Source organism: Canis lupus, chromosome 26, assembly GCF_048164855.1.
Source record: "Canis lupus baileyi chromosome 26, mCanLup2.hap1, whole genome shotgun sequence".
Lineage (NCBI taxonomy): Eukaryota > Metazoa > Chordata > Mammalia > Carnivora > Canidae > Canis > Canis lupus.
The window spans coordinates 44,995,115-45,023,010 of record NC_132863.1 but is presented as its reverse complement, the minus strand read 5'-3'; the positions used below and the strand labels follow the sequence as shown (position 1 = coordinate 45,023,010).

General features: G+C 52.9%; 1 protein-coding gene and 3 long non-coding RNA genes across 18 annotated transcripts; 2 read left to right on the top strand and 2 right to left on the bottom strand.

Annotated features, from left to right (window-relative positions):
* Nucleotides 1-1,609: 1,609 nt before the first annotated feature.
* Nucleotides 1,610-4,696, top strand: LOC140618699 (uncharacterized). Its single transcript, XR_012018772.1, has 3 exons — nucleotides 1,610-1,785; nucleotides 2,102-2,249; nucleotides 2,669-4,696. It is a non-coding gene; the product is annotated as an uncharacterized lncRNA (long non-coding RNA).
* Nucleotides 4,697-6,307: 1,611 nt separating this feature from the next.
* On the bottom strand, nucleotides 6,308-14,648 carry CIMIP1 (ciliary microtubule inner protein 1). Of its 4 annotated transcripts, none has more exons than XM_072801554.1 (4): nucleotides 14,523-14,648; nucleotides 12,124-12,205; nucleotides 10,590-10,691; nucleotides 6,308-6,715 (listed from the first exon to the last, which is right to left on the bottom strand). In XM_072801554.1, exons 1-4 carry the CDS (start codon nucleotides 14,588-14,590, stop codon nucleotides 6,554-6,556), a joined length of 414 nt encoding a protein of 137 aa, XP_072657655.1. In that variant the 5' UTR covers nucleotides 14,591-14,648; the 3' UTR covers nucleotides 6,308-6,553. The 4 variants fall into 4 exon arrangements, with proteins under 4 accessions (XP_072657655.1, XP_072657657.1, XP_072657654.1 ...); XM_072801556.1 differs by having other exon boundaries at nucleotides 6,577-6,804; nucleotides 10,505-10,691; XM_072801553.1 differs by having other exon boundaries at nucleotides 6,577-6,715; nucleotides 10,505-10,691.
* On the bottom strand, nucleotides 8,395-9,519 carry LOC140618700 (uncharacterized). The gene is made up of 2 exons (XR_012018773.1): nucleotides 9,073-9,519; nucleotides 8,395-8,743 (listed from the first exon to the last, which is right to left on the bottom strand). It is a non-coding gene; the product is annotated as an uncharacterized lncRNA (long non-coding RNA).
* A 53-nt stretch (nucleotides 14,649-14,701) lies between the features above and the next one.
* LOC140618697 (uncharacterized) lies at nucleotides 14,702-26,669 on the top strand. Of its 12 annotated transcripts, XR_012018768.1 has the most exons (9): nucleotides 14,702-15,037; nucleotides 15,514-15,749; nucleotides 18,851-18,952; nucleotides 20,668-20,919; nucleotides 21,989-22,112; nucleotides 22,202-23,426; nucleotides 23,725-23,900; nucleotides 24,082-24,336; nucleotides 25,833-26,669. It is a non-coding gene; the product is annotated as an uncharacterized lncRNA (long non-coding RNA). The 12 variants fall into 12 exon arrangements; XR_012018763.1 differs by lacking the exon at nucleotides 15,514-15,749 and having other exon boundaries at nucleotides 14,722-15,037; nucleotides 25,833-26,668; XR_012018767.1 differs by lacking the exons at nucleotides 15,514-15,749; nucleotides 18,851-18,952 and having other exon boundaries at nucleotides 14,723-15,037; nucleotides 22,202-23,217; nucleotides 23,317-23,426; nucleotides 25,833-26,668.
* The last annotated feature ends 1,227 nt before the right edge of the window (nucleotides 26,670-27,896 follow it).

Sequence of the window (27,896 nt, the reverse complement as noted above, 5' to 3'; positions counted from 1 at the left end):
ATCCCCACCCTCACCTCCTCCCAGTGGCTGTCCAGCTTCCCTTTCCCTGTTAGGGGCAGCAGCCAGCTCAGCCCTGGCAGTGCACGCCTTCTGCAGGGCACCTGGCGCCCCAGCCTCCAGCTCTGGGGCGGGCTCCCCTCCACTGCTCTGTGCCCCCCATGTGGCACACGTGGGGTTTTCTTTGCCCGGTGTACCCCGATCAACATTCCTTGTGTGTCTTCGTGGGAATGTTATAGTCAGACATTGAGAGGCAAGATTTATTTCCTAATTAAATGAGGGCGTCCTGCACGGCAACTCAATCAATCAAACCCACATGCCAGCACAGAGACAACAGTTGCTTACACTCGTGCCTAATTTCTCTGGGGGAACAAGCGGCTCTATCGGTGTCGGGGATTCCGAGCCTGCGGCTTATCCAGGAGTTACTAGTGAATAACCAGAATCATTATCCACCCATGCAGAACACAGCTTATTAACCATAGGATCATGTCCCCAAACTAAAGCCCAGTCAGGTCGCCTTCTGGCAATGCGATTGATTACACGTAGCAAGTATAAAATCCACAGTTATTCCTGGCTCCATTTTTAATGTTTGAATGAATGGCCCAGGAAGATCTAAAAATTTATTTTTTCATGGGTGTGTGTGTGGGGGGAGCTTAATTTATTTGTGGATTTTGGAAGGGGCACCCAACTTTCTCTTGAGTCCTAGCAACAGCCAGGTCTTAAATGCGGGGCACTAAATCACAACCCCCAAGGACAGCCCGACTTTGTGGAGGTAGGGTCACTCTAATTAACAACAGTGACAGCAAGGACAGTAGCACCAGCTTCCCTTGGCTGAATCCCTTGGCCAGTCTGGATGTCTTAACAGATGCTTTATCACCAGCATCTCATTTTGTCTTTGTCCCGTTTCTAAAGAATCTCTTCCTTTGCTTTGAGGGATGGAACTGACTTCCTTGGTACATCCTCTATCAAGCCCATTCTATCCTCATCCCCACTGAACCCTACCCCAACCCCATGAAAGTGAGTTTTGTGGGCTATTTCCCAGCTGTGGAAGCAGGGGCCTGGGAAGCTGGACCACCTGTCCAAAGCTACATGATCGAAAGGGGAGGGTTTGGATTTGAACCCTGCTCTTCACCCAGCCCACTGGGTGAGCCCTGTGTCCTCACCTTTCCACTGACTCAAGAGAAGATATATCCAGTCCTTGTGGGACTGCTAAGAATGGTCTTTAAATGGTAATTTGGGATTAAAGGGATTGTGAATTATTTTCCTGGCTTTGTCCCCCAAACTTAAAATGACAAGTGTCATCAGGAATGCCGATCCAGCTCCTGCAATTTTAAGGAAGAGCTTCCTGAAAGATAGTCCCTGCAGAGCGCTCTGCTCCTCGTGGCGAAGTCCATGTAGTTCAGGGGAATGTTCCTGAATTCCGGAATTCTTCAGAGCTTGCGGGGATTCCCTGGGCTCTCCTGAACGTGATGGTGACTGGGTGGGTTTGCTATTTAGAAATAGCCTAGATTTGTTATCTGTTACCGTGTAACAATTACCCAACCTAGTGGCTTAAGATATCATTTGTGATGTCACAGTCTCTGTGGGTCAGGAATTCCAGGGCAGCGCAGTTGGGTCATCTGGGTCCAGGTGCCTCACACGGTGTTGCCACCTTAAGGCTTCACCGAGAAGGGTCGGTGGTTGCTGGCGGGATTCGGTTCCTTGTGGGCTGTTGGATAAAGCCTCAGTCGGGTACTCGTGAGCTGCTGCTTGTCACGTGGGCACCTCCACTGAGCATTGCACCACAGGGCAGCGCAGCAGAGCGGGAGCGGAGGGGAGGGAAGGCAGGGGAGGCCGCGGGAGGGGGTGGAGAGAAGAAGGCTGTGAGAGATGGAAGTCACAGCCCCTTTAACCTAATCTGGGGAGTGCTGACAACCTTTTAAGTCCAAAAATCTCTTATCAACCTCCAACTCCAAAACACTCCCAAATCAAGAAATATTATTAGTTTGATAGCAGAGCTCATTTGGCCGCAAAAATGTGAACTTAAGTGATAACTGACTCCTTAGAGTCTTGATTTCACGCGAACATTCTTTTTTAAATTTTTATTTATTTATGTTTTTTAAAGATACAGAGCATGGGGAGGAGCAGAGCGAGAGGGACAAGCAGATTCCCCACTGAGCGTGGAGCCCGACACAGGGCTGGATCCCAGGACCCTGAGATCATGACCTGAGCCGAAACCTAGATTTGGATGCTTAACCGCCTGAGCTGCCCAGGTGCCTGCCCCTCCATGTGAATATTCGTAACGTTTTGCTCCAAAAATAGCAATGGCTTTATTTTTGTGGGGTGCCCCAGACTTGCCAGAGGGGTTATGGGATAGCCAGGATCTGCACTACCTCAAATCCACAAAGTCCTAAATTCTCGCCCACGCGTGGTCCCAGGCTCTGAGGCCGTTATACTCCGGTGCACTTGAACGTGTGGCAACAGGAGCTGTGTTTTCTCGAGGTTTTATTTTATTCGATCATGTCATCCTCTTGTAACTCAAACGTCGGAGTTTCTAATTTGTCTTGGACTGAGATGTGCTTGGGATAGAATCCGTTCTGAGTCCCCAACCCAATTATGTTTTGCATCATGCCAGAGGCCACTCGGTTAGACGGAGGCCCATCTGGAGGTTCATTGCTGTGATGTATTTCAGCGTCGCGTACACAGGTTCACCAGCCTCGCCTTGACCTTGGAAAGGTGGCGGTATTTGACAGCGCGTGGTGACATTTATGAGCCCATTGGACACCCACAACGAGGTTGATTTCTACAGACGAAATGTCAAGTTTGAAACCATCCAGGGTAATTGAATCGTGGAGCATTGTCCACTTAGATCCTCGACTGAGGCCGTTGACTGGACACTTGTGCTCCGTGATGCGCCCACAGGAGCCGCCCCAATCGCGTTGGTCAGACGGAGCCTGGGGGGCACCGCGGGCGTGGGGAGGGTCAGGGCAGTGGGGTTTGACACCCACAGAAATGATGCCTCGTTTTTACTCTGTGAAATAAAACTCTCATGTGGTTAGTCGGTAAATACATCACTGGAGGCGGAACTCGCCAATGCCGTGGCCAAGGTGTTCGTTTCTGAAGCCTGTCTGCGCGTGACACGTGATAAGGGAAAGCGTGTGTACGTCGGTGTGTCAAGTACAGGTAATTTAAGGGGCATTAAACACGTGGCCATAAACTTGCAAGGGGCTTCCTTTACATTAAGGGAAAGGCCTCAAGTCGTTTCCTAGAAACGTAACCGTGCTTGTGTCTTCACTGTCCAGAGGGCGTGTGCGCCTTCAGACTTGGATTTGAGCCTCTCCCTCTTTTTTAAAAGAAGTTTTTAGGACTGTTAGTCCACACGCAGCACGTGACATCCCCATCATTTATCTAGTTCATAACTGGAAGTTTGTACGGTTGGAGTCCCTCCACCCGTTCTCTCCCTGGCAACCACCCATCTGTCCTCTGTTTTGATGAGTTTGGTTCCTTCCGATTCCACATGTAAGTGAGATCATACAGCCTTTGTCTTTCTTTCTCTGACTTATCTCACTTAGCATGATGCCGCCCCGGTCCAGCCCTGTTGCTGCCGATGGCAAATACAAGTGCCCACCACATCTCCTGTATCCGTTCATCTGTTGATGGACACGTAGGATGTTTCCAAATCTTGGATATTGATTGTAATTAATGCTACACTCGCCATGGGGGTGCAGGTGTCTCTTTGAACTGGAGGTTTTGTTTCCTTTGGCTACAGAGCCGGAAGTGGGATGGCTGCATCATATGGCAGCTTGTTTGCCTTTTTAAAGATTTTATTTAATTGTTTGAGAGAGAGAGAGAGAGCATAGGGGTGGGGGGAAGCAGACTCCCTGCTGAGCAGGGAGCCCGACGTGAGGCCCGATCCCAGGACCTGGAGATCATGACCTGATGAGCCAAAAGGAGACACTTCATGGACTGAGCCACCCAGGTGCCCCTCATAGGGTTGTTCTATTTTAAATTGTTGGAGGCTCCTCCACACTATTTTCCACGGCGCTTGCACCAGCGTGCATTCCCACCCACCGTGCGTGAGGGTTGACATGAGTCTCTCAGATGTTTCTTCTCCCAAGACACTGGCGTTGGGCAGGTGGGACCTGGGTATGGAGGTGCCCGTCGCCTCCCCTAGTACATGGTGGACACGAGGGTTCAGGATATCCTGCTTGGTCAGGACACTCGCAGGAGTTGAGACAGGTCAAGGGAGCCCAAGCCACTCTGGGCGTGCTGCCAAGCCACTCTGGGCGTGCACACGATGGAAGGTGGCTCTCAGATTCAGCTCAAGGTGAGGAATTAGAACAAAAAGCAGCCCCTGTCCACGGCGGTGCATCCCAGACCATGGGTGTTTGTGGCCTGGTGCTGGGCGGTCAGACGGAGGCGCGATCCTGGGGGGCCCGGTGATTGGCGCCCCATGGTCGCCCCTCCTGGCTGCTCCGCTCTGCCGCGGTGGTGGCAGCTGATCACAGTAAGCGACTCGGCTTCCTTCGGGAGCAGATGCCTTGCCTGCCGTGCCCCCCAGGAAGCCGAGACATTAGGTCTGCACATGGACGGGCTCGGCCAAGCATCGGCTTGTTTAGTCTACACCAGGCGAAACATCTGGGTGCCTGGAAACATCTTCGGAGTGGAACGGGCCACGTGACTGGTTCTCCCGGAGGCACAGCCTGGGTCAAGGGCAGGGAGAGGCTCTAGACGTGGGGGCGGGGGGCTGGGGTGGGATGGGGCTCCCAGGCAGGGGAGGAGGGGCGGAGGCGCATCCAGCTCTGCACTCTTCTGCTCTCCTGACCTGCAAACCGCAGGACCAAACCGCGTGCCTTAGAGGAACAGAAGGTCCTGTCGCTCTTCTGGGGTCTGGAGGCCCGCGGTCAGGGGTCACAGGGCTGCACTCCCTCTGCCACCTGGAGCATAGAACCCTTCATTGCCTCTTCCGGGCTTCTCGAGGTCTGCCGGCAATCCTTGGCCTTCCCTGGTTCGTAGACACAACACTCCGGTTTCTGCCCCGTCCCCTGCAGCCTCGTCCCCTGCGTGTCTGTCCTTCCCATGGCTGCCGTCTCCTCCCTGGGGGTGACTCTCCTCTTCCTGCAAGGACTCTGGTTCTATGGGATCAAGGGCTCTCCCTCCTGCAGGACGGCCGCATCCCGCATCTCGACCTCTGCAATGACCCTACTGTCTACTCCAGGTCACAGTCACAGGTACGGGAGATTAGGACTCCCACAGATCATTCTTTGGGGGTGGGGGGCTCCGTTCAACCCCTAATACCTTCTTCTTGGAACCTAAGGCGCTGTGACATTCTCCTTCAAATGTGTGGTCTGTGGGTGGCAGGTGGGATGTGGGCCATGACGACTGTGGGATTTCTTGGTGGCTGTGTGGCCACGGTGGCAGGTGGTGCCCCGCTCACAGTGGCTCTGTTCTTAGCACTGGCATAGCTGGCTTTGAAGGCCTGGAGCAAGAGGGCTGCTCGCTCAAATCACGTTCTGCAGACTTTACAGGGAACAACGTCTCTGAACACGAGAAGCCCTTCTGCCAGCGGCTTCTAGGATTGACAGGCTCTGAGCCCCCCTTGCAAGGAGTAGCCCAGATTCAGTAGGATTTCTGTCCCTCTGGTATCTGGTGCCCTCAAGGTCATGGAGTTAACTTAGAAGCCGGACAGAGAGGTCAGTGCTCAGGATGGGGGGAAGGTTCTAGATGAGAGATTCTTGGATCAGTAAAACACATCCATCCACACCTGGATAGGAAGGTGGACAGGAAAAATTGGGGTGCATGGGCCTTGTAAGTGGATTGCACCATATAGAAGTCCCCCCGGGCCCCAGTCAAGCAAACACCAGGAGGGACCCACCCCGTGAGCAGTGATGTGGACCAACTGAAGGGGAGAAGGTGTGTGTCTCTGGAGGGCAGGTCACTGAGCACGGCCCTCCCGCCCTGCCCACTCCAAGTCTGAAGAAGGCATCAAGCTCTGCTACTCAGGAACGTATGCAAACCAGCTTCCACAGGCAGCTTGCAAACTCTCTGCTTTCTTACTTACTCCTTGGGGTCTGGAGTGGTTGACTTATTGCAGATATTCTGGGAAAGGTGAGTCAAGGGATCCTCAAAGTACTCGTCCCTCCTGAGAAGCAGGACCAGAATATCTGGGTGCAGAGACCCCTCCCTGGTCAACAATCTCATTATAAACAGGCAATGAGAGGTATAGGGTTGAAAGCAACATTATAGGACCTAGACAACATTTTATCTTAAAATTAAATCATGTCTCTTTTCTTCAAGTCATAGTTAGAAATTCCCAAGATATCAAAAAAAATTTATCATGCATCTATTTTATCTTATTCAGTACATTAGCCAAGGAAGAGTGCGTGATGAGAATGTTCTGGAAGGGAGGGTCGATGAATTGAAAAAGTTAAAGTGTTATTTCATATGTTTTGCAGCATCCACTGAGCAAATGTAGAGGGGAACGGCATCTGCTGGGGAGCACTCCCGTCCCTGGGCATGGACACCAGGTGCCTGGTGGTTGGCCCGCTCTTGCCCAGAGGCTGCGATCTGCTTGGACTCAGTGGATGCCTTGCTTCGGCCAGCCTAGCTCTTTGGCATATGCCCCCTTGCAGCTCCTGATCTCATAATCGTGCTCCAGACACTTGTTCAGGTTCGGCACCCCGGATCTCCAGCCGATGAAGCCCTGGGTCGTCTTCGGGACTGGAGGGGACGCAAGGACCTGGAGCGGAAAGGCATGAGGGTTAGCCACCTGGAGCCTACAGTGACGTGAGCCATGTCCACGGGTGCATCAGGATCGGCATGTGAGGCCTGATGGGGAAAAGACAGAGAAGAACAATATCCTTAAGCAGAGCGCACCCAAGGTGAGCACCCTCCAATCAGCGGGATGCTGAGACTTCTCCCCGTGAAAGTCGTGAACACCAAATACCTTCCTTCCTTCCTTCCTTCCTTTCTTTCTTTCTTTCTTTCTTTCTTTCTTTCTTTCTTTCTTTCTTTCTTTCTCTTTCTTTCTCAAAATTTTATTTATTTATTCATGAGAGGCACAGAGAGAGAAAGGCAGAGACACAGGCAGAGAAAGAAGCAGGCTCCCCATGGGGAGCCCAATGCAGGACTCGATCCCAGGACCCCGGAATCATGACCTGAGCCGAAGGTAGATGCTCAACCCCTGAGGCACCCAGGTGCCCCCCAAATACATTTCTTTATGCGGTCACACTTACTACATTAATTCATGACGTCCACTAAAATATTTTTCACTTGACAAATGAGCAAAAAGCGGGGAGAAAGTCAGGTGTAGAAATATCAAATGCAACAGTTCACATGGGCCTTTACAAAATATACAACAATATTGTCAGATGGTATCCTGGCGGTTATAAATCTGCTGGTTCTGATCAGAAGGCTTTATGATACGTGTGTATACACACCCACGCACGCCCCAAACTGTAGAGACCACGGGAATGAAAGCAATGGAATTTAATTAAAAACCAAAGGGTTTTCATCTCTGTCTGAGATGAAAAAACAGTTTCATCTGTCAATTCCTTGGGAAGACTTGAAATATGTGGGAAACGAGGGCAGACGTTCCGGCCACATCCCGCCCCCCTTCCTTTGGAAATGATGTTCCGTTCTGCTTTTATGGGGTGATTTGAATGAAGACAACATGAGGAATATTTTATTTGAATGAAGACATCACAGGAGACCTGAGACAGCAGTTTCAGATGCTTGGGGTGGTGTGTTCCACGCTCAGCGCAAGGGATTGGTACGTGAGGCGTTGGTATAGGGGGTGGTCCTGGCGGGCTGGCTGCCGCTGGCACCCACAGCCCCCAAACAGATGTTCCTGGTGAAGTGCTAAAATTAATCTCCTGAGAGGCCACATTCAGGGAAGGTGGTCAGCAGGTGCTGGAGGGGCCAGTGCTGCCTCGGCTGTCCAGACGGGCCCTTGGGACACCCAGACTAGCTTTCACGTCTCCCTCCAACTCGTAAGGGAGATGCAATCAAAATCCACCCTGGGAGGCCACCTTTCATCCACCAGGTTGGCAGGGAGATGAAAACACTGCTGTTAACCAGAGTGTGGTCGCAGGACAGGTTGGCTCACTGTCCGTGAAGGGCACTAGCGCAATTATGTACGAAAAATGAAAATGCAAACATCCTTTGAGCTGACAGGTATTCCTAGGCACCTGTCCTAAGACATCGTAATATCTGCGCACATGCACAGCAGGGTTGTTGGTGTGGGAGTTTGCTGCAGCCCCGGGGGAAGAGCAGGTCACTGGACTCAGCCTACGTGTCACCTGCAGGGGACTTGCTCAGTGGATGCCGCACAGCAGTGTAACAGGGCGAGGCAGGTGCCTATGTTCTGAGGTGGGACACTTTGAACATACGCTGCTCGGAAATAAAAGGTGCAGGAGACACAGAAAATATGGTATAATTAGTGCGACAAGAAAAAAGAAAGGCTACAGATCCACGCACACACGCTTGCATATGCACGTCCAGTGTCTGGCCACAACGGCTCCCGAGGGTCCGAGCACTCCGTTTGGGGTATAGGACATCCGTTAACAATAAATGGATTTTTAAAAGACTCTAGCCTTCTGAAGAAGGGACGGGAAGGAGGAAGAAGGAGACCATTTCTTCAGCGAGGAGGGAGGTTCAGAAGGAAGTGGGCAAAGCGCCTTTCTCACCCGGATGAAGGTCCGTGACCCCCAGGACCTCTGCTTCAGTTTCTCAAGGACAAAATTGGTTTGGCGGTGATTATATCTACCTTCGAGGGTTGTTGTGAAAATAAGATGACGAGGTAAAGCCCTTAGTATGGCGAGCAGCCAAGACATGGTAAGAGCTAGGTTTTTTGTTTTTTTTTGTTTTTTTGTTTTTTTGGGGTGGAATAGAAAGACATAGCAAAACATCTGGAAGGAGCGGCCCAAGATGTTAACCACGGGTCAGGATATGTATGGATATTTTAATGTCTTATTTTTGCTGTATTTCTAAAATAGCAGTGAATCTGTGTTGCAGTATAACCAGGGGTCGCTCTCAGCGTACCTCAGGGGACTGTGCACCCATCCAGCCACCAGACGTGACGCACCGCGCACTCACCTTGTGCCAGCTGCTGTGTCAGACCCGAGCGCCTCAGGAGAAGAGACGCCACAGAGCCTACTCCTCCCACCCCTGGCCACCTTCCGTGGGCGTTTGCATCCCTTCAGGGGACAGGACACAGAACTGCTTTCTCCGAGGCCTGGCAGAGAGCAGAATCCAGGACCAAAATGACAGACCCGCGGAGGGAGGCCCGGGATGTACCCAGCTCAGCACTTTCTAGAGGCGTCTGACCCGCGTCCACGGCTGACCGGTCTCAGTGGGAAGACCTCCTAAGTCGTCTCCCCTCCGGGATCGCCCCATTACTCACTCAGCAAGCGCAGTGGTCTTTGAAAAAGGCAACCGGCACCGTGCCGCAGCCCTGCTTCCCATTGCAGAATGGGCCCCGCGCCTTGCTCTGGCCTCCGAGGTCCAGTGGGATCCGGCCCTGCCCGCTTCTCCGTCCACATCACTTCCCTCCCGCCCCGCCCCGCCCCCGCCTCACCCACCTCCAGCCTCACAGCATCTCTTGCTGCTCCTGCAACATACCGAGCTTTGCTCTGCCTCAGGGCCTTTGTGCATGCTCTTCCCTTTGCCGGAAAACCTTTCCAGGGCTGGCTCCTCATCACCCTCAGTCCCCAGCCCAGTGGGCGCTGTGCCATCTCCTGTTACCCTCCAAAGCCTCACCTGTCTCTTGCCTCCGTGGCATCTAGCACAGCAAATAGCAGTTTTGTGGAGGGGCGCCTGGGTGACTCAGTGGGTTAAGTGTCTGCCTTGGGCTCAGGTCATGATCCTGGAGTCCTGGGATCGAACCCTGTGTCGGGCTCCCCGCTCAGCGAGGAGCCTGCTTCTCCCTCTCCCTCTCTGCCTCTCTCCCCCACTCAAGTGTGCTCTCTCTAATAAGTAAAATCTTAAAAAAAATTTTTGTTGAATTTCTTGTTTCACGGTGGCCTCCCCACCTCCCTGCCCCCAAGGCAGCCTCGTGGGCTGGAGTCTGTCTTCTTGTTCGCCACTGTGTCCCCCGCTGAGCGCCTGGCCCCACCACAGCTAACGGTCACTAGTACTCTCTGAAAGTACCAGGTGACATTTCAAATCCTTGCCACTGCCTGCAGTAGGTGCTTCCGTGAGCCCCCTTTTCGGGGGGGAAGGAACCACAGTGCAATCGAGCCCCTCGTGAGACCACACAGGAGGTGTGCAGCTGAGCAGGACTTGGGCCTCCGGGGTCTGACTCCAGAGCTCAGGCCTCTGCCCGCCGTGTCTTACTGCCCAGTCCCTGCCAGTGTCTGCTGACACTGGTCCCTCATGCCCTTGGCTGCCCTCCCCTTCTGCAGAGCTGGCCACAGTGGCTCCTGCTGGCATGGGGACGAGTGACCCGATGTGCCCCCCACCTGTGGGCTGCAAAGGACATGGAGTGGAACCTGGCGTCCCCATGAGCCAGGGGCTGCTGTGGTCTTACCTTTGGCCGTTGGCTTTGTGCGCCCTGAGCGAACACACTTATTTCTTAACTTAGGAAAACAAGTGTTCAAAAGGACTTTGCGAACCTTGATGTACTTCTCCACTGGGGTCACTGGCCGGATGCGGAACCGCTGGGGAAGCTCGATTTTGGGCTTTAAGGTGGGGGGTTCCTCTTCACCCTTGAGCAGCTGCAAACACAACCCCCAGAGACGGGAAGCCTCAGGGGAGGGTAGCGGGAGCTCCCCCAAGAACCCCACGTTTTGCAGATGACCAAAGCCACGCTCAGAATCGTCGGTGGCTTGGGTGGCTTGGTTCAATCACACGGTTCGGAAGCGGCCGCTCAGCCTCCAGATACAGCGATTAACCGCCGCGTCCCTACCACCTTTAGCAACCTGCTAATTTATCCTCCCGAGTCATAATTCAAGAAAACTTCACTGGTTACTGACTCAAATAAAAGATTGCCAACAAGCTTCCAGGACCGATCTTTAAAATATTAGAGGAGAGCCCCCATCCTCCCACCCCCTTTTAATTTTTAAAGCAATTTCAAACTCTTTGAAATCTCAATTTAATTACATATAAGGAATATTAATATAGACTCTTTTTAATGCATTTTATATTAATAAGGACTCATTTTATGCATAACATTTCAAGTTGTATAACTGTAAGTATTAAAAAATCCTCATTAAGAATGGCATAATTTCAAAGCTAGTGGGATGGGGTGAATTACAAGTGGGGTTACGCTGCCTTGAATCATGAACGTTTTGAATTATGCGACTCTTCTGTGGGTCTGCTTCCCTCCAAAGAAATGTAGCTTCCAGGCATTGTGTCCTGGGGGGGTCAGTTTGGAAGATTGGAGCCTGGTGGCCACTGTCCTACCGAAGCCCACACAGGCATTTGGTATCTGTATGGTGTTTTATAAATCTGAGCCACTATTCTGGACTTGGATTTCATTTAAACATGTGGAATTCTGGGCTCCCTTAAACAATGGGAATATGCAGTTGTCTTCTCTGTATAGCAGCCCTCAGCTGGGGTGATGGAGCTCCCCCTGCCTGGGGCTGGGGGTCTCTGCTGGCATCTGTACTGCTCCCTATTCATTACCCTTGGTCTGTCCTTGTTACCTAGCTGGCTTAGGAAAAGACCAAGAATATTTTCCCAGTAATCCCTCATATATTCACCCGGCTTCTACTTCCCATCCCATCTGGACTTCAACATTGCCCAGCGAGGCAGCAGAGGACTCTCATCCTTTTTACAGATGGGCTGTCTGAGGCCACATGGCCCTGGAATCAGACACACCAGCTTCTCCTCTGTTAGCTGTATGACTTTGCAAGTCTCTGAGCTCAAGTTCCTAATTTATAAAATGGGCATAAGACAACGCCCTCCTCTGCCCAAGAGTCGTGGGGATTAAATGAGCTAGTTCAGAGGAGGTGTCTGGAGGATGTCTGGCATGTAGTAGATGCTCAATAAATTCACTAAAGGAAGGGACCTATAGGTTTCAGAGTTAGCAGTCTTCATACACAACGCTCTCTTTACCTTTATTCTTGCAAAGTATACACTTCCTGACCATGTATTCCTTGAAATGATCACTTCTATAACCTCTGGGCTCATCAGATCTCTACTCACCTCCTCGACAGGGGTTGTTAAAAATCCCCAGTTCTGAGCCCAGTTTTGCCGTGCTTCGCCTTCAGCCTTCAGGCGGTATTTCCTGAAAAGGAAAGTTCAAGAAGGGTTAAAGTAGCAAACCCTAAAAGGGTTGGTCCACTGGGGAAAAGGTTACATCTTGTAATGTACGTGGACTGGATGATGACTGTACCAGAGAGGAAGCCAGGTGTCAGGGGGAGCATGAGTCCCTGTTGCTGGGGACTGGAAGACAGACACAGTCTAAAGAACCAAAGGTGCTGGTTGAGTGATGCCTTGGGGAGAAGATGGGCCCTGAGGCTGGCTCTGCCTGAGGGGCCATCTAGGGCATCTAGGAACTAGACTCCTCACTTTGGTGTGCTGAGTGAGACATGTGGGGTGCAAAATGTAAGGGGCTGCTCTCACTCCAGGGTTCCTACAAGTACAAAGCCAGCATTTGCATGACCTTGAGAGTGAGCCCTTCTGAAATACTGCCCACCAGGTGCCCCACTTGCCCCGTCCTAATCTTGGCCCTGCTTTTGCTATATATATAATATACATAAATATATTTGCTATAATTATAATATATATTATATAGAATATAAATACAATTTATATATTAATGGCCTACTAGTTGAGAGCTGGTGTGTCAAAATTTTGATTTTCAAGTTTCTTTTCCTATTTTGGAATCAATGCCTGCCCCTCCTCCCATCCCCCAGTGTCTCAACAGTTTTGGAGGCCCCAGAACAAGCTTTCTCTCCCACCCCACCGCCCTGGACACTGAGCATCTTAAGCAGAGTATAGTCTAATGGAGATGTAAAATGAGCCTCAAATATGAGCCACGTACATAATGAACAATTTTCTAGCAGCCACACACACAAAAAAGTTTTTAAAGTGAAAGTAAGCAGATGAGGGGAATCCCTGGGTGGCTCAGTGGTTTAGCACCTGCCTTTGGCCCAGGGCGCGATCCTGGAGTTCCAGGATCGAGTCTCATGTCAGGCTCCCTGCATGGAGCCTGATTCTCCCTCTGCCTGTGTCTCTGCCTCTCTCTCTCTCTCTCTCTCTGTGTCTATCATGAGTAAATAAATAAAATCTTAAAAAAAAGAAAGTAAGCAGATGAAGTTAATATTACTTTTTTTTTTTCATGTGTGAAATCTTCAAAATCTGGTGTGTGTTTTACATTTACCGTTCATTCCAATTTGGACCAGTCACGTTTTTGGGGCTCAGAAGCCACTTTGGACCTTGGACAGAAGAACAGTCTAAAGGTTGAGCCAGCTATCTTCACATAGGATGGGCCATTTGATTTGGGTCTTGGAGGGTGAGTATGAGCTTGTCTGGTGGAGAAGGGAGAAAGAGCCACTTTATTTTGTTTGTTTATTCACTCATTCATTCATTCATTCATTCATTCATGAGAATAAATAGACACAGAACCACAGGCAGAGGGAGAAGCAGGCTTCCTGTGGGACTCGATCCCTGGACCCTGGGATCTTTACCTGAGCCAAAGGCAGACGCTCTACTGTTGAGCCCCTATGCGCCCCTGGAAGGGGCATTTTAAACGGATGGAACATGCCTATTATGGTGACCTTATAGGATCCAAGTAGGAGGTATTTGGATAAAGATAAAGATTAAAGAAATTACTAGTCGTGTATTTTATGCCAAATGATACTGGCTTTCCATGGACAAGAGTGATATAAAGTTTCCTATAAAAATAAATTTGAGTGAAACAAAACCAGTTTAAAGAAAATATGAAGAGATTAACACAGCTTTTTACAAGGAAATGGTAAAAATCAGAGAGATGGCAAATAAGATAACTCAAGTTTAAGAGGTAAGTGGTTATGCTTTATTGTTACTAAACTTTACTTCCTTGCATCTACTAATAAGCTCTCATATTGGTTGAAACTTCAAAGAAATAGTATACTTAGCAATTTAATAGAATGTCACATAAAAACATCCATTACAAATGTCTGCTCAACATAATTCTTTTAGAAAATGGATTTTTTAAAGATTTCTTATTATTTAAAAAAGGAGAATCAAGAGAAATGTAGGAAGCATATTCATCTCTCATTCAAACTGAATAAATATTAAGATTTTTGTTTTCTTTTTTTTAATAAAAAATCCGGCAAATCTTAAAAATAACATGTTAGTCGGCTCTCAACAAGCAAAGCTTTGCAGATGGTTGCAAACCCAGATGCAGTATCTTTCATCTCTAGCGGTGCGCCTGGGAGAGGGGGAAAGGCGCTCGGGTGGCGCTCAGGTCCCCAGCGGCGCCCCGGCCCCCTCCAGCGCGCAGTCCTCGCGCCCAGGGCCGCCCGCCCCCGGGACTTGGAGGGGACGCTGAGGCCGCCAGGTGTGTGCACCTGAGGCGGGACCCGCCGGCCCACCGGGGCGCGGATGCTGGGCGTTACCAGATCTCGTCCTGCGCCACGAGGTTCATGCGCTGGGCAGCGGCCGTGCTGAGAGGTTTCTGGGCCATCGGGCTCAGGTCTGCGGAGCCCCGGGCGCCCCCCCAGCGCCTGCTCCGCGTCCCGCGTCGCCGGGGAGACCGGTTGCCTAGCAACGGGGACTCGGAGCCGGAGGCTGCGCTGCACCTGGCGCTCCCGCTGCCCGCGCTGCCGCCGCCCCTCGCCCACCGCCTCCCACCTGCCCCCTGTGCCTACACCTCATCCCTCGCCCACCCCCGCCTGCCCCCCGCTGCCCGCCGAGCTCCTCGCCCACTGCCCTCCCACCTGCTCCTTGTCCCGCCCTGAGTCCCTCACCCACCCCCCTCCCACCTGCCCCCCACTGCCCGCGGAGCCCCTCGCCCACCTCCCTCCCACCTGCTTGGCCCTCGTGACAGCAGCCTGCCTCCAGTGCCGGAAACCCTGCGGAAACCTCAACACCTGACATCCACGTCCCTTTAAGGTTTAGGCCTACATGTGAGGCAAGTGTGCACCCCAGCGAGTGTCCGGATCCCGAGTATACCAAGCTTAGTGAATTCTGTCCCAGAGGACACACCCCTGTAGCCACCACCTGGGCTATGAAATCCGGGAGGCAGATCACTGCTCGTTGCCACTCCCGGAGACTGTTTCATCCTGCTGCCCCGGCTTCCGGCCTGAGTGTTTGGCCACCGCAGAGCTGCCCCGAGTTCTCCTGCATGTGCCCTTGGGAGAACTTACGCAGGCATTTCTGTCGGCATTCACTCTTCGTAACAATCCCCCGATGAAACTCGCACCTGTCCACCGTGTGCCGATCTGGCCAGCCCACCAGCTTGCTCAGCCATGGGCTGACCCGCAGACCCCACACTCTCCTTCATGCCCATCACCACCAACCCCTCACAATTGGGGCGCTCAATCTGTTTGTTGATTGACTAATTGACACCACCCCCGCCAAAGCTTCCACCACTGCACGTTGTCATAGGTCTGGAACTGGAAGATGGGTCTAAGAGACAGCAGTGAGTGGACTGACAGCTCTGGGGCATGGGGACCTTTCTCTGCCTGGGGAACCATGAGATCCACCCGTGTGCAGGGCCTCCTGGGACCAAGCAAGTGGAGGCAGCATGCTTCCTACAGGTCGCCTCCCAGATAATTAACCAAGGCCATTCAGAGAGGGCATGGGTGTTTTATCTTCCAGTTGGGTATCCGTGATTTTCCCAGGTATGTCTCCTACCTCCCTTTACCTGACCTCCTTCCTCCCTCGTCAACAGATTTGTGCATTTATGGGGCTGTCCGGAGGATGTATTTTCTTATAACAATGCTCCCCGTACCCAAGGCATGCAATGCTTTTCTTGGCTGTTGGAAGTGATGGGTAGAGGCCCCAAATGGGGGTGATCCTTTTTGCCCACTCAACCATAATAGTGAAGGAGCAGACGGGGCTGGAATGAAGGTGAATAGGTTAATTTATGAGTGCGGAACACACTCTACCTATGGCCGAGCAAGCAGGTGGGCTGGCCAGATCAGCACATGGTGGACAGGTGTCCAGGTGGGCCCAGGGCTTGCTTTCTGGCCTTATCTGTGCGGTTGCTGTTCTTACAACAGAGGGTGGGTTATCTGGAAAGAGGTGTGAATAGTGGATGGCCGTGGAGAGGAGGATCCCTCATGCAGGAGGGCAAAATCTGCTTCCCCCTTGAGAAGCTTCTGAGATGATTTTGTTAATTAAGAATAAATTCATTTCCTGTCTATATATGCTGGGCACTGAGGGTTCGTTCATTCTACAAATGTTTGCAGAGCACCTCTGATGTGCCTTCAGATCCAGGAAGGAACAAGACAGGCTAAGTTGCTGCCTCTGCCCTGGGGGAGGGGCCGGCATGTCTACAGGCAGGACAGACAGGGAAGCAAGTGAGTAGAGGCACACGCGTGCTCAGGTGAGGGAGTGGATGCGTGTGCAAAGAAGGTGACACCATGAAGGAGGCTCAAGATACGGAAGAGATTAATGTGACTGGGTGGTCTGGAAAGACCTCTCCGAGGGTCATTTGATCACAGATCTGATGAGGGAGGGACCCTGCAACGTTTCACGGAGGAGGGAGGCTCAGGTTGTGAGCTGGAACCAGCCTGGGCCGTCTGGAGGAGGCCGGTACTGCTGGAGGCCTCCCTGGAAGTGTGGCAGGCACAGAAGTAAGAAAGCAAGTGCAGCACCTTCAGGGAGTCAGTCGAGTAGGGGCACAGACGTGAATGTCACCAGATGAGCGTGCCTCGTTTTGTCATGCTGGATGACGTAACAGTAGGATGATGCGATTCAGAGCGTGTCCCTGATGATGCAGGGAGGTGCAGGGGAGGTGAGGAGTGACTTGGGCCTTGAAGGATGAGCTAGAGTTTGCCCCTCCAGCCCCATCTCCTCAGAGATATCTGCAGGAGGCACGTGGGGAGGGGGCCAGGGTGAGAGGTGGGGAGAGTCTTGAGGTTGGAAGCATGGGCTTTGGGACTGGATGTGGCCTCCAGCCCTGGCTCTGCTGTGAGTCCCATCTCGGTGACCTTGGTCAAGTTGGCTAACCTCTCTGGGCCTGTGTCCTCGTCTGTCATATGAATATTTAGGGATCGTAGGAGGGGGAGCAAATGTAAAGGGCTCCAGGTGGTGCTGGAGCTGTTGGCATCACGAGTAATGGAGAGTGTCACCTGAGGGATAGCACGCCGGTTGTCTCAGCCCGAGACACGGTGGGTTTGGGGGGCAGTGCAGGGAGATGGAAACAGGGCTTTGAGTGGAACTAGGGGTTACTTCTTGAGGATGTCAGTTTTGAAGAAGCAGCTGAGGATGGCTGCTGGGCTGGCCTGGAGGGCAGGATCCCTTCTTTCCTGAGAGGCAAGAGAGCACTCAGCTGGGGCGGCTCCTTGGGCCGTCCTGAGGCCTGGTAACCATCCTGGTGCCAGCATTTGCCACATTCTCCAATTTCTTGGAGGAGGGATTCCTTTGTGGCCATTTTGTGCAGGGGAAAACAGGCTCAAACAATCAGTGGGAGAAAAAGGATTTTTATTTTAGGATTTTAGTTTATTTATTCATGAGAGACACACAGAGAGAGGCAGAGACACAGGCAGAGGGAGAAGCAGGCTCCTGATGCGGGACTTGATCCCAGGACCCCGGGATCACACCTTGAACCAAAGGCAGATGCTCAACCACTGAACCACCCAGGTGTCCCGGGAAAAAAGGATTTTGAAGCAAACTTCAAAGCCTCCCAGGAACTCTGGGTTGGGGGTGGGGACAGCTCTTCCTCCCTAGGGACAGGGCCTGCAGGAGGATGGGCATCCACATAGCCTGGTCCTCCTCTCTCTTTGGACCAGTCAGGATGCCCTTGTGTCTCTGGATAATTTTCAAGTGGCTGAGCTGGGCTGTGGGTGTCCAGTCTAAGCCGCAAGTGATCATGGGGAAGAAGCCCGGCTCTGGCTTTTCCGAGGTGATGCCCGACCAGGCCGGTTCCCCGTCGGCGGGTCTTACGAGGGAGTATGGGGCCCCGCGGTGCATCGGGCTGAAAGTGCTGTCAGGCGGCTGAAGCTGACGCAGGGCCCAGATGGTGCGGAGGCCCCGAGCTGCCACCTGCCCGGCTGTCCCTGAAGAAGCCTTCCTGAGCGACAGGCTCGGGACTCGCTTCAGACCGAGCCCGGGCTCCCTGTCCTGTCAGGGCGTGGGCGATCAGTCGTCAATCAGCACGGCCACCACAAGTCTCCACCAGAAGGGCTGCCAGATTCAGCAAATACAGGGCGTCCAGTGAGGTTTGAATTTCACGGAGCATGGAGCATACTTATAACACCAAAGTATACTTATACCAAGAAATTAGGAGTTGTTTACCTGAAATTAAACCTCGCTGGGCATCCCGTATCCTATCTGACCATCCCACCCTCAGCAAATTTCTTCACTGGTCGGTGTACCATACTCCGCAAAGGAGTATATTTGCATATAGGAAATCCTATTTATTTTTGATTTCTGGTGGTCGGGTGTTATTTTATTTTTAAAGATTTTATTTATTTATTCATGAGAGACACAGAGACAGAGACACAGGCAGAGGGAGAAGCAGGCTCCCTGCGGGGACCCTGATGTGGGACTTGATCCCATGACCCCGGGGATCACGACCTGAGCCGAAGGCAGATGCTCAACCGCTGAGCCCCCCAGGAGCCCCTGGTTGTCGGGTTTTAATTTGTCCCGTAGATATCCTCCTCCTCCTTCAGTTCTGGGGGTGGAAGCCTCTTCCCTATGATATTTGAAACAAGACATTTAGGGACCTCTGACCGACACCTTTTCTCTACCTGCTAATTGAATTTTATTCTTTCAGAAAAAGTGTTATTCAGCATAGACTTCAAATGGGAAGAGCAGGGACTGCCATCCTTGCTGATTATACATGGGGGACGAAGGAAATATTTACAGCTTGCGGAAGGTTTGCCGTGTTCCTGCATATTAATATTTTTGGCCCTCTCTCAGCATTCTGGGACAGTTTATTTTTTTATTTTTTATTTTTTTTCCATCTTGCTGTTGCTTTATAAAACATTTCAACAACTGGAGCCAACTGCTTCTTTTTAGTTTCTAAGCTTAAACAGTTTTCTTTTTTATTGCATGATTTTTTTTTTTTTTAACCAAAGAATACTTTGTGCAGCCAACGTCCCCGCCAGCCGGCGTGCCTTTTTCGCAGCACGGGTGATTATTACCCCCACTGCACAACAAAGACGCCAGTGCTTGAGCTGCAAGTGCCAATTTGCAGGGAAGGTATTTGATGGCTTCACAAGAGTTTAAGGAACTCAAAAGTTCTAGTCTTCACGTCCACCCCTCCCCCCCCAACGCTAGCTCCAGCTCCAGTCACAGCCAAAGGACTCTTCTACTTTAGAAATCCTCTTACTGCACACGTCTAACATAACAATTTATTTACATCACTCCGTGGGGCTTCCTGAGAAAGAACAGAGCTGCATCCCTCCCTCCACACCCCACCTCCCCGATGTGCTAGTTCTCCGCCCATCCCCTGGCCCAGGGTGCGTTTTGTCTCCCTTTCCCTCTCTCCTGCTCCTTCCTTCCCAGCCCCTCCTGTGCCAGCTCTCAGGATGTGAGGAAAGCCCAGCCCCTGTGTAAAAGGTCCATTCGATGCCAGGGAAAAGGACCGGCTTTGGTTTCTTTTGCAATCTCAGGTGGGACGTGGCCCCCAAGCCCCCCCTCCCCAGGGCAGCTGCCGGAGTGGAGAGCACAGGGTGTGCGCGGCCCTCACACTGGGCCTTGCAGGGAAGTGTCCGTGCGCTTGGACGAGTCTGCTTACAAGTGCCTGTGCTCTGAGGACGCAGGTGTCGCCCCTGCAGGGTGTAGGGGTGCCTCTGAGTCCCAGAGAGCCAATTGAACCCAAGTGGGGTCATGGCCTGTGACCTGCTCTTCCAGAGGGACAGATTTCATTCCGCCGGCCTGGCAATTCGGAGGGCTTTGCTGTCCAGGCTGCGCCGGCCACCCTGGCTTCTGCCAACAGAGGGCCACACGGGAGGTTTAGAAGGAAAACTGGACCACTGGGTGGGAAGGGGAGGCGGGAGATGGTTTTTACGTGCTTTTCTGTAAGCTTCTCTTGGTCAACTATTTCCTTCCCCGGCGTGCTGGGCAGGCTTCTCCGATCTCCACCGGCCGAGGCCCGAGGCAGGCGACCACTTCCAAGGGCCATCCATCCGCTCACTCGTTCACTCACCCAACACACTGAATGTCTTCTATGTGCTGGGCTCCGTGCCAGGCACTGGGGCCACCAGGGGCCAGGCAGGACCGGCCCCGGCCTCAGGGAGCTTCCAGTTCAGTAAACAAATAAACCAGGAGACTTTCCACAAAAATGCATGCGTGTCAGCCTCATAGGGGCTGATGTGGGGGAGGGAGTTGTCTGCGCAGGATCACCGGGGACAGTGGCATGTGAGCAATGCAGGAGGCCATCCCCAGAAGCAGCAGAGGACACCCAAGGGGACTGCACCCGCCAGCAGGTCTTGCAGGGGAATTTAGACTTTATTTCAGGTTCCGTGGGCGGTGCCCAGCGCGTGTGGTAGCTCTGTCCAGCCCAACACACAGGCTGCAGCCTTGGGTCCCCGGGTCCCCACAGTCCCCCGGGCAATGCTCTCTGATGTTCTCTTTGCTGCTTTTCAGGTTTGGTTCAGGGCTGAGACCTCATGAGAGAGAAGAGGAAGGCTGTGTCCTGAAATCTTTTGCAGACTATCCCCTTCCGTGCTTGGAGTGGTTCTGGGGTAGCAGCTAATTACATCATCCTCCAGCCTGGCTTGGGCCTGGCCGATAGTGGGGGGCATTCTCCTGGCTGTCGTGGTCGGCCAGACGGGAGGACATGTGACTGATGCAGAGCCAATCGGAGTCTTTCCCTGGGAGTTTATGGACAGACACCAGGTTGGGATGATAAAAGTCTCTTTTGGTCCGTAGGCTGGGATCGGGAAAGCTGAGCGCTGTCTGTGGCCAATCCCCTCTCTGCCTGCCCCTAAACACTGCTTTCCTGGCTGTAGGGAAGAAGTCTAAATGCCACAGGAGAAACCAGCCAGTGTGTACAGAGTGGAGAGGGGAGGGAGGGAAGGGTAGGAAGGGGGGGTGGAGAGAGAGAGAGAGAGAGAGAGAGAATCTGGTGATGATTTGAATGTCTGCAGCTTCCTGAGGCCAGCTCTGGCCCCGGGGTTCCCAGTTATTTGAACCAATTAAAACCTACTTCAATTTTGGCTGTGATGGGTTTCTACCACTCACAACATAAGATTTCAGACCGTTTCACTCTGGAACCTCACCTAAGCCTCCCGCCCTGGGGAAAGTCGTGTGGCTGAGTAGCCTAAGATCCCTCCAGTCAAACATTCTCGGTCTTAAATATGCTTAATTCCACCTCCCCGACTGCCTGGTGGCCTCAGCTGCCTCTAGGGCTGGGTCTGTGCCACAAGCACCTGCTGAGTTAGGCCCTAGGGACACCCTGTGTTAGGCCCTAGGGACACCCTGTGGTTCAGCACACCCCCGACCCCCACTGTGGCTGGGAGACAAAGTCACTTCTAGAGGGATGAGGAAGCGGCACAGGGGGGCTGAAGGTTGCTCAGGGACCAGAATGCTCATGTTGGAGCCTGGGGACACCCTCACGTCTCCCCAGGACTCCAGTTAACACCCGGAGCTGCTTCGTGGCTGTTCTTTAAAGAACAGTCTGGGCAATCCCACGTGACCACAAATGACTACAAGGGAAGCAGAGACTACCATTGCTCTTCCCTCTCCCCACCGTGTGCCCCCAGGTTTGAGTGGGTATCTGTGGGGTATCTGCAGAGGACCTACTGTGTGCAGGGCTCCTGGTGTGGGTGGCCTTGGGTCTAAGTCTCACTCCACACCCCAGCCCCAGCCAGTGGTCAGTGCTGTGCACGCAGTAGGCGCTCCGCAGACACTTGTTGGGTGGGGTGAAGGCTGTCCCAGCCATCCTGCAGCTGGACGCCTCACCCAGGACACAACACGGCCCCGCCGGGAGCTAAGAAACGTGGTCCCCATCGCTGTGTCATGCAGAGGCCTCTCCTTGTCATGGATGTGGAGACAGGACCTGCTGGGACTCCGCATATTCGATCTAAGAGGCAAATTGATTTTGTGGCTTCAGCTCCTTCTGCGTCCTCGCGTTAGAGTCTGGGGAGACGCCTCTGAGGCTCCTATTGTTCACTTTCAGATGACTTCATACCGAATGGATTTTAAGTGAAATCTTGGGGGCTCTACAGAATGCAGAAGACTAAGCTGGGGATATGTGTGACCTCAGAGATTCGGCGGCGCTGCGATGCCCGAGGAGCCACGTCGGGGCTGGGCCCTTGAGAGCCACTTAGTGGGGATCGCAGTGGCTCCCAGCTCCCAACAGCCCACCGGGGCATCGGGCAGGCCTGAGGGGGTGGTGGACGGACCCTATCAGGACATCGCCCAGGGGACCACTGTCTGCTGGCAGCCACCCTGTCCTTTTCTTTCCAGGGAAAAGCAAGAGAGAGTCGAGGCTGCGTTCGGGAAGCACCCCAGTCCCTGAGGCTGGGCACTGGGGAGGTGAGGTCCTGGGCTCCAAGCTACAGGGTCTCCCAGACTCACCGGGGAGGTGCTGGTCCTCCTGGGTGGGAGGGAGCTTGGAGCTTCCCAGGAGAAAGGGAAGCCCACTGCTGGAGACCCCTGCGTCCTGTGACAACCAGAAGACCCCCAAATACCCTGCAGCCAGCTCACAGGTTGCCCTTGCTGGGGAGCCTTTCAAAGGTTTTGATCTGGGGGAGGGGACACCAGGGCCACTTTGTCCCGCTTTGTTTAGGTTGCTCTGGCCTGGAGAATGGGTTGGGAGGTGGACTGGAAGCAGGGGACCAGCCGGGGGGCTGTTAATGATACCTGGACAAGTGGTGACGGGGCCTGGGCCCAGAGGAGTGGCATTTGGGGTGGGGAGAAGGAGATATGGTGGGATATGGGAGGAATTAGGAGGATGTGTTAGCCAGGACTCAAACCTGAAAAAGTTAGACATGCCACTCAAATCAGCATCAATAACAAAAGGGAGATGTGTAGCTCCCATATGCGGAAACTTCTGAGGCTTCAGGTAAGGCTGTATCCAGGAGTTCCAGTGACACCCTCGGGACTGCTGCCCTCTACTCCTTGGCTTTGTGCACCTCCCAGCGCGCTCCTCTCAGGCAGGTTCTCTCTGGCCGAAGCTGCTCCAGCTTCCAGGTTGGGTGCCGGATCCTTCTTTCCCCATTGTTCCCCCACAATCTCTGGATTCTCTCTGACTCCACGGGGCTGTCATGGGTCATGTGCCATCTGTCACAGGATCACCATGGTCGGCAACAGGAGGAGCTGATTGATGGGCTGGGGCCGTGTGTCCACTCCAACACCTGGATGGACAGGGAGGCATGTTGGTTCCAGGAGAGATGGTCAAGGTGTGGGGGAGGGGGGCCAACGCTGGCAAACCTCCACCAACAGGGTGGGGGGCCCAGTGGGCACGGGGAGGAATGGATGTTACGGGTGGCCCTGAGCATCACGCTCAGGTATGAGCTGGGTGCCACGCACTGAGCCTGCCAACAAGGGGGCGCGAGGCAATGACATGTGGACAAAATCAAACCAGAATAACTGTCTGGCTCTGCCCGACGTCCGTGTTCCTGATTCATAGATTTGTGATGATCCGGCCTTTGTGTGCCTATAACTCAGCTGTCATTTCCACTTTATCTCTTACTTAAGATCTTGTCACACTGCTATGTGTTCACTGCTTCTCGTTCAGGGAAAAAGGATGAGCCAGAGCAATTTTGCTTTTTATCTCCTGGGACAATCGGCTTATCACGCTGACGATAATCGGGATGGGTTTTACAGGAAAACAACTTTTTTTTTTTTGGTCCAACGAAGAAAACATTTTGATGGTAAGTTTGTTGTGTGGGGGGCCGTCAGGGCCCGAGTTCAGGGACATGTTTGGGTGTGTCGGGGCAGCTCAAGCCATGTTCTTAAATTGTGAGGCTCCCTCCCTACCCGGCGTGAGGGGCTCCAACCCACTTGCAGCCTTTTGCTGGATCTTGTAACAAAAATGTGTCTTCCCATCCGCAGGTTCCTCGCTCTTTAGGATCGACATCAAGGTCTTTGGGATCGTAGGGTGCCGTTTGTCCTTGAGGTCTCTGGGCTTGCGGTCACTTCCTGTCTCTCAGTGGCTCCCCTCTTCTGTCTGTGGTTCCAAAACAGTGAAGGGCATGGGCGTGAAGGATGCCTGGGTTCTGTTGCTCCTGAACTCTGGTCTCTAATAACAATCACCCCCAAACCACACAGGAGCCACAGTGGGAACCGTTCCATGGAGCCAGGCAAGGGGTATGTACTTCCACGTGTGGTCTGCATAGAATCACGGGGGAATCAAGTCATGTGTGCCACCGACCCACGGCAGAGCATGACCCCCACTCTGATAGCACCAGTGACGTTGCCGTTGGTGACACGGTTTTGTGAGACAATTCACCATCTTACCTGAATTCGTCCAGGATGAGGGGGGACACCCACGTGGCTGCAGGAGGGCTCAGGTGTTCTTGAGTGGCTCTGACCACTTGCCAGTCTCCCAGAACTTTGACCTTTAACTGGAAAAGCATCAGAAATTCTTAACATCGTCAGTTCTGGAAGCTGAAGGCTCATGACACCGTGCACTGTCTATTTTAGTTCAGTTCACGCTGAAATTCATTCATTTAACAGAAGTTTGTGAGCATCCTATGTGTGCATGGGTAGGTGAGCAAGGCTTTGTGGTCCCTGCCATCAGGGGCCTTTCTATAGGTCCCAGTTGCTGGGAGGCCCAGGGTGGAAAGTGGGGTACAGTGGGAGGAAGCCCAAGCCCCCAGGAGCTCCCGGCCTGTGGGATCGCTGGACGTGTCTAGTCACCGGTGGGCCGTGAAAGAGGGAGTGCGGTGTCTCACCGGGGACTCAGCCTGTCCCAACACCACATGGTCAAGGGGACATCCTGCTGTGGCCGGATCACAGAATATGAGCCCTGGGGGGGTAGTGGGGACCAGGAGGATGTCCTGACGGCAGAGAGAACCGGTGACATAGCACTGGGGTGGGAAATAGCATGTCCATGGCTCCTGACCTCATTCATCTGCCTCCCATCTCACCTGGTGAGCCCCCGCCCGCCCCTCTCACCGCCTCTCGTCTCACCTGGTGAGCCCCCGCCCGGCCCCTCTCGCTGCTTCCCACCAGCAGCCAGAGTGGGCTGGGCAGCCACAAGCTGGATCATGTGCCCTCCCTGCATTAAGCCCCCAGAGCAGTGACGTGGGATGAGCGCTGGGCTGCTGAGCGAGGCTCCTCGGTGTGAATCCTTCCTTATTTACCAGCCATGCTCAGTTGAGAAGATTCCTTCATCTTGGGGGGTCACAGGGATCCCCACCTTGACAGTTGTCATGAGGAAGAAATGACTTACTGCCATATATGAAAGGCATTTGCCCTCTGCCTGGCTCGTGTTAAAGGCAATGAAAGTGTTTGCTCTTAGGGTCAGGTGGAGGTTGCTCATGGTGGGCACGGGCCCTGCCTGGGCTGACCCGTTCACCTTGACCTCACCTCCAACCTTTCACAGTCTGAGCTCCTGCCGCACTGGCTGGTTTCCGTCTAGGAGATACTTCAGGCAAATTCCTGCCTCTGGGCCTTTGCACTTGCCTTCTCTATGCCTGGAATGCATGTTGCTTTTCTCCCTCTTCCCTTAGAAAGTAACCCTGTTGTCACTTCCTCCAGGAAGGCTTTCCAGACTAGCCCAGATGGTCTCCCCACAGTTTGGTAACAATTGTAGAAATGTTCTTTCCCTCAGAGTATGTTTTCACAGTGTTTTTTCACAGGTAAATTTTGCACAACACTGGATGTGCGGAGTCCAGGGCAGTGATGGCTCTTGGTTGGCACTAGTAAATAGCTGCTGAATGCACGGATGAGGCAATGTTGAAAGCATGTCAGCCTGCCGTTCTCACCACACTCGTGCCAACTGGCTGCAGGGACCAACAGGTGGATCAGTGTGCTGCACGTACGTGGAGGTGTTTGCTGAACGTACGTGGAGGTGTTTGCAGAACTCAAGACGAGGCAGGAACAGGACAAGACTGTCTTTCCCCTTCTGTCTTCCTCCTTCCTTTGGGGTGCCATGTTCTCAAGGGTGCGTGCTGCACCCCACTGGGCCCTCCTGGGTACCCCCTGAATGCTGCTGGCGAGGCCATGCAGATTAGGGCAGAAGTAAAAAGACAAAACTTTGAGTTCTTTGGCTCCTTTGGGTTTAAATCAAACTCTCACTGTAATTTCAAACTACTTTTTTTTTTTTTTTGGTGGGTATATTTTATACAGAGCATATTTCAAATCAAAGAGAGAGAACATTTCCCCCCCTTCTTCCCGTGAAAGGCAGGGGGTCTAAGACATTTTAATAGCTTTCATATTCCTCGCTCCAAATATATTATTTCAGCACAATAGTTTCTTTGCGGGAGAATTGCTTAAATGATTCAAAATGGATTTAAAAATATATTTCAAGTTTTAATTTTATGCACAGAACATTAATGAGCGGAGTGCCTTAGAGACTGCCTGTCAGTTTAACATATTCACAATATTCTCAACACAGATGTTATTCCATCTAAATCCTTTTAGAGGGAAGAAACCAGTAATTTTTTTCTTGGGGGATGTCAGAAAATAAATTATTTTTGAAATTGTATTTTGATCCCAGAATTCTGCACAAAGTATCGTCGTTAGGGTCTGGGTGTGTTGAGTCCCTTGGACACCAAACTTTTAAAAAGTCCAGAAAAGAGAAGCAGCCAGAAGCCTTTGTTCGTTTCATGTTGTTCGTGTTCTCTCGCGAGGACTCTGAGCTTCGACAAGTGGGAGTAGAAATAAGGAAGACTTCCCCGGGCTGCGCGTCGGAAGGGTTAGGGTCAGGGTCAGGGTTAGGGGGTAGGGTCAGGGTTGGGGTCAGGGTCAGGGTTAGAGTTTAGGGTAAAGGTTAGGTAGGGTCAGGGTTAGGGTTAAGGGTGAGAGTTAGGGTTATTGGTTACGGTTAAGGTTGGGCATCTTTCAAACAAGTGGTGGGGTGGACCCATACTGGGTCTGATGGGGAAATAGGTTGAAAGAATGACTCTCATCATTTTGTTTCATTCTCTTGAATGAAGCTGGTTCCTGGCATCAGTGCAAATGCATCTCCTTTGCTTCTCAGGAGGCAGTTCAGGCCCAGCCAGTTTTGGTTAGATTTAGGGCGGCCTCGAATGCATCTGTTCATCCCTGTCCCGATTGTCGGTGAGCGTCTGGGGGAGAGGTGGCGCCGGGCCTGGTGGCTTCGATCCTGCCTGGAGGCCTGGCAGGCTGCGGAGCAGCGTGGAGCCCACGTGCCCCTGAGCCGGTGGCTGTGGATGAGAGTTCAGCTCCGAGAGGCTTCTCTGTGAAATGCGGGAGTTTGGGGACTGGCACAGCGCAGTGTGTGGCCTGCGACGAGAGCCCAGCGTACCCCCTATTTTATCTGTGTGGTGGATGCCTTCCTCCTTGTCCACGCGGGCTGCCGGCCTTGGGCACTCTGGAGCTCTGCTGCCTGGGAGAGGGAACACGGCTCCATCCAGGCTCTCTGGGGGGGGGGGGGGGGGGCAGCTGGGCCCCATTCAAGCCAGTGCCCTGTCCACGGGCTTCTAGCAAGGGCACCGGCTCCCAGCCAGGAGAGCGGTTGTGTAGTTAGTTCTGGGGCACAATCCTGCTCCCGGCACAGTGTTTGGTGGTCTGAAGGGGACTTTGCAGGAGGGGACGGGGCACCGGACTGGGGCCTCCTGGGGTGTGGGGCCCCATCCTCCCGTCCCCTGCCTTCCGGGTGCGGGAAGTTTAGGGAGCCTCCCAGGGGACCAGGGCCTCGGGCCAGATGTAGCCGCAGCCGCCTTCTGTTTCAAATGCTG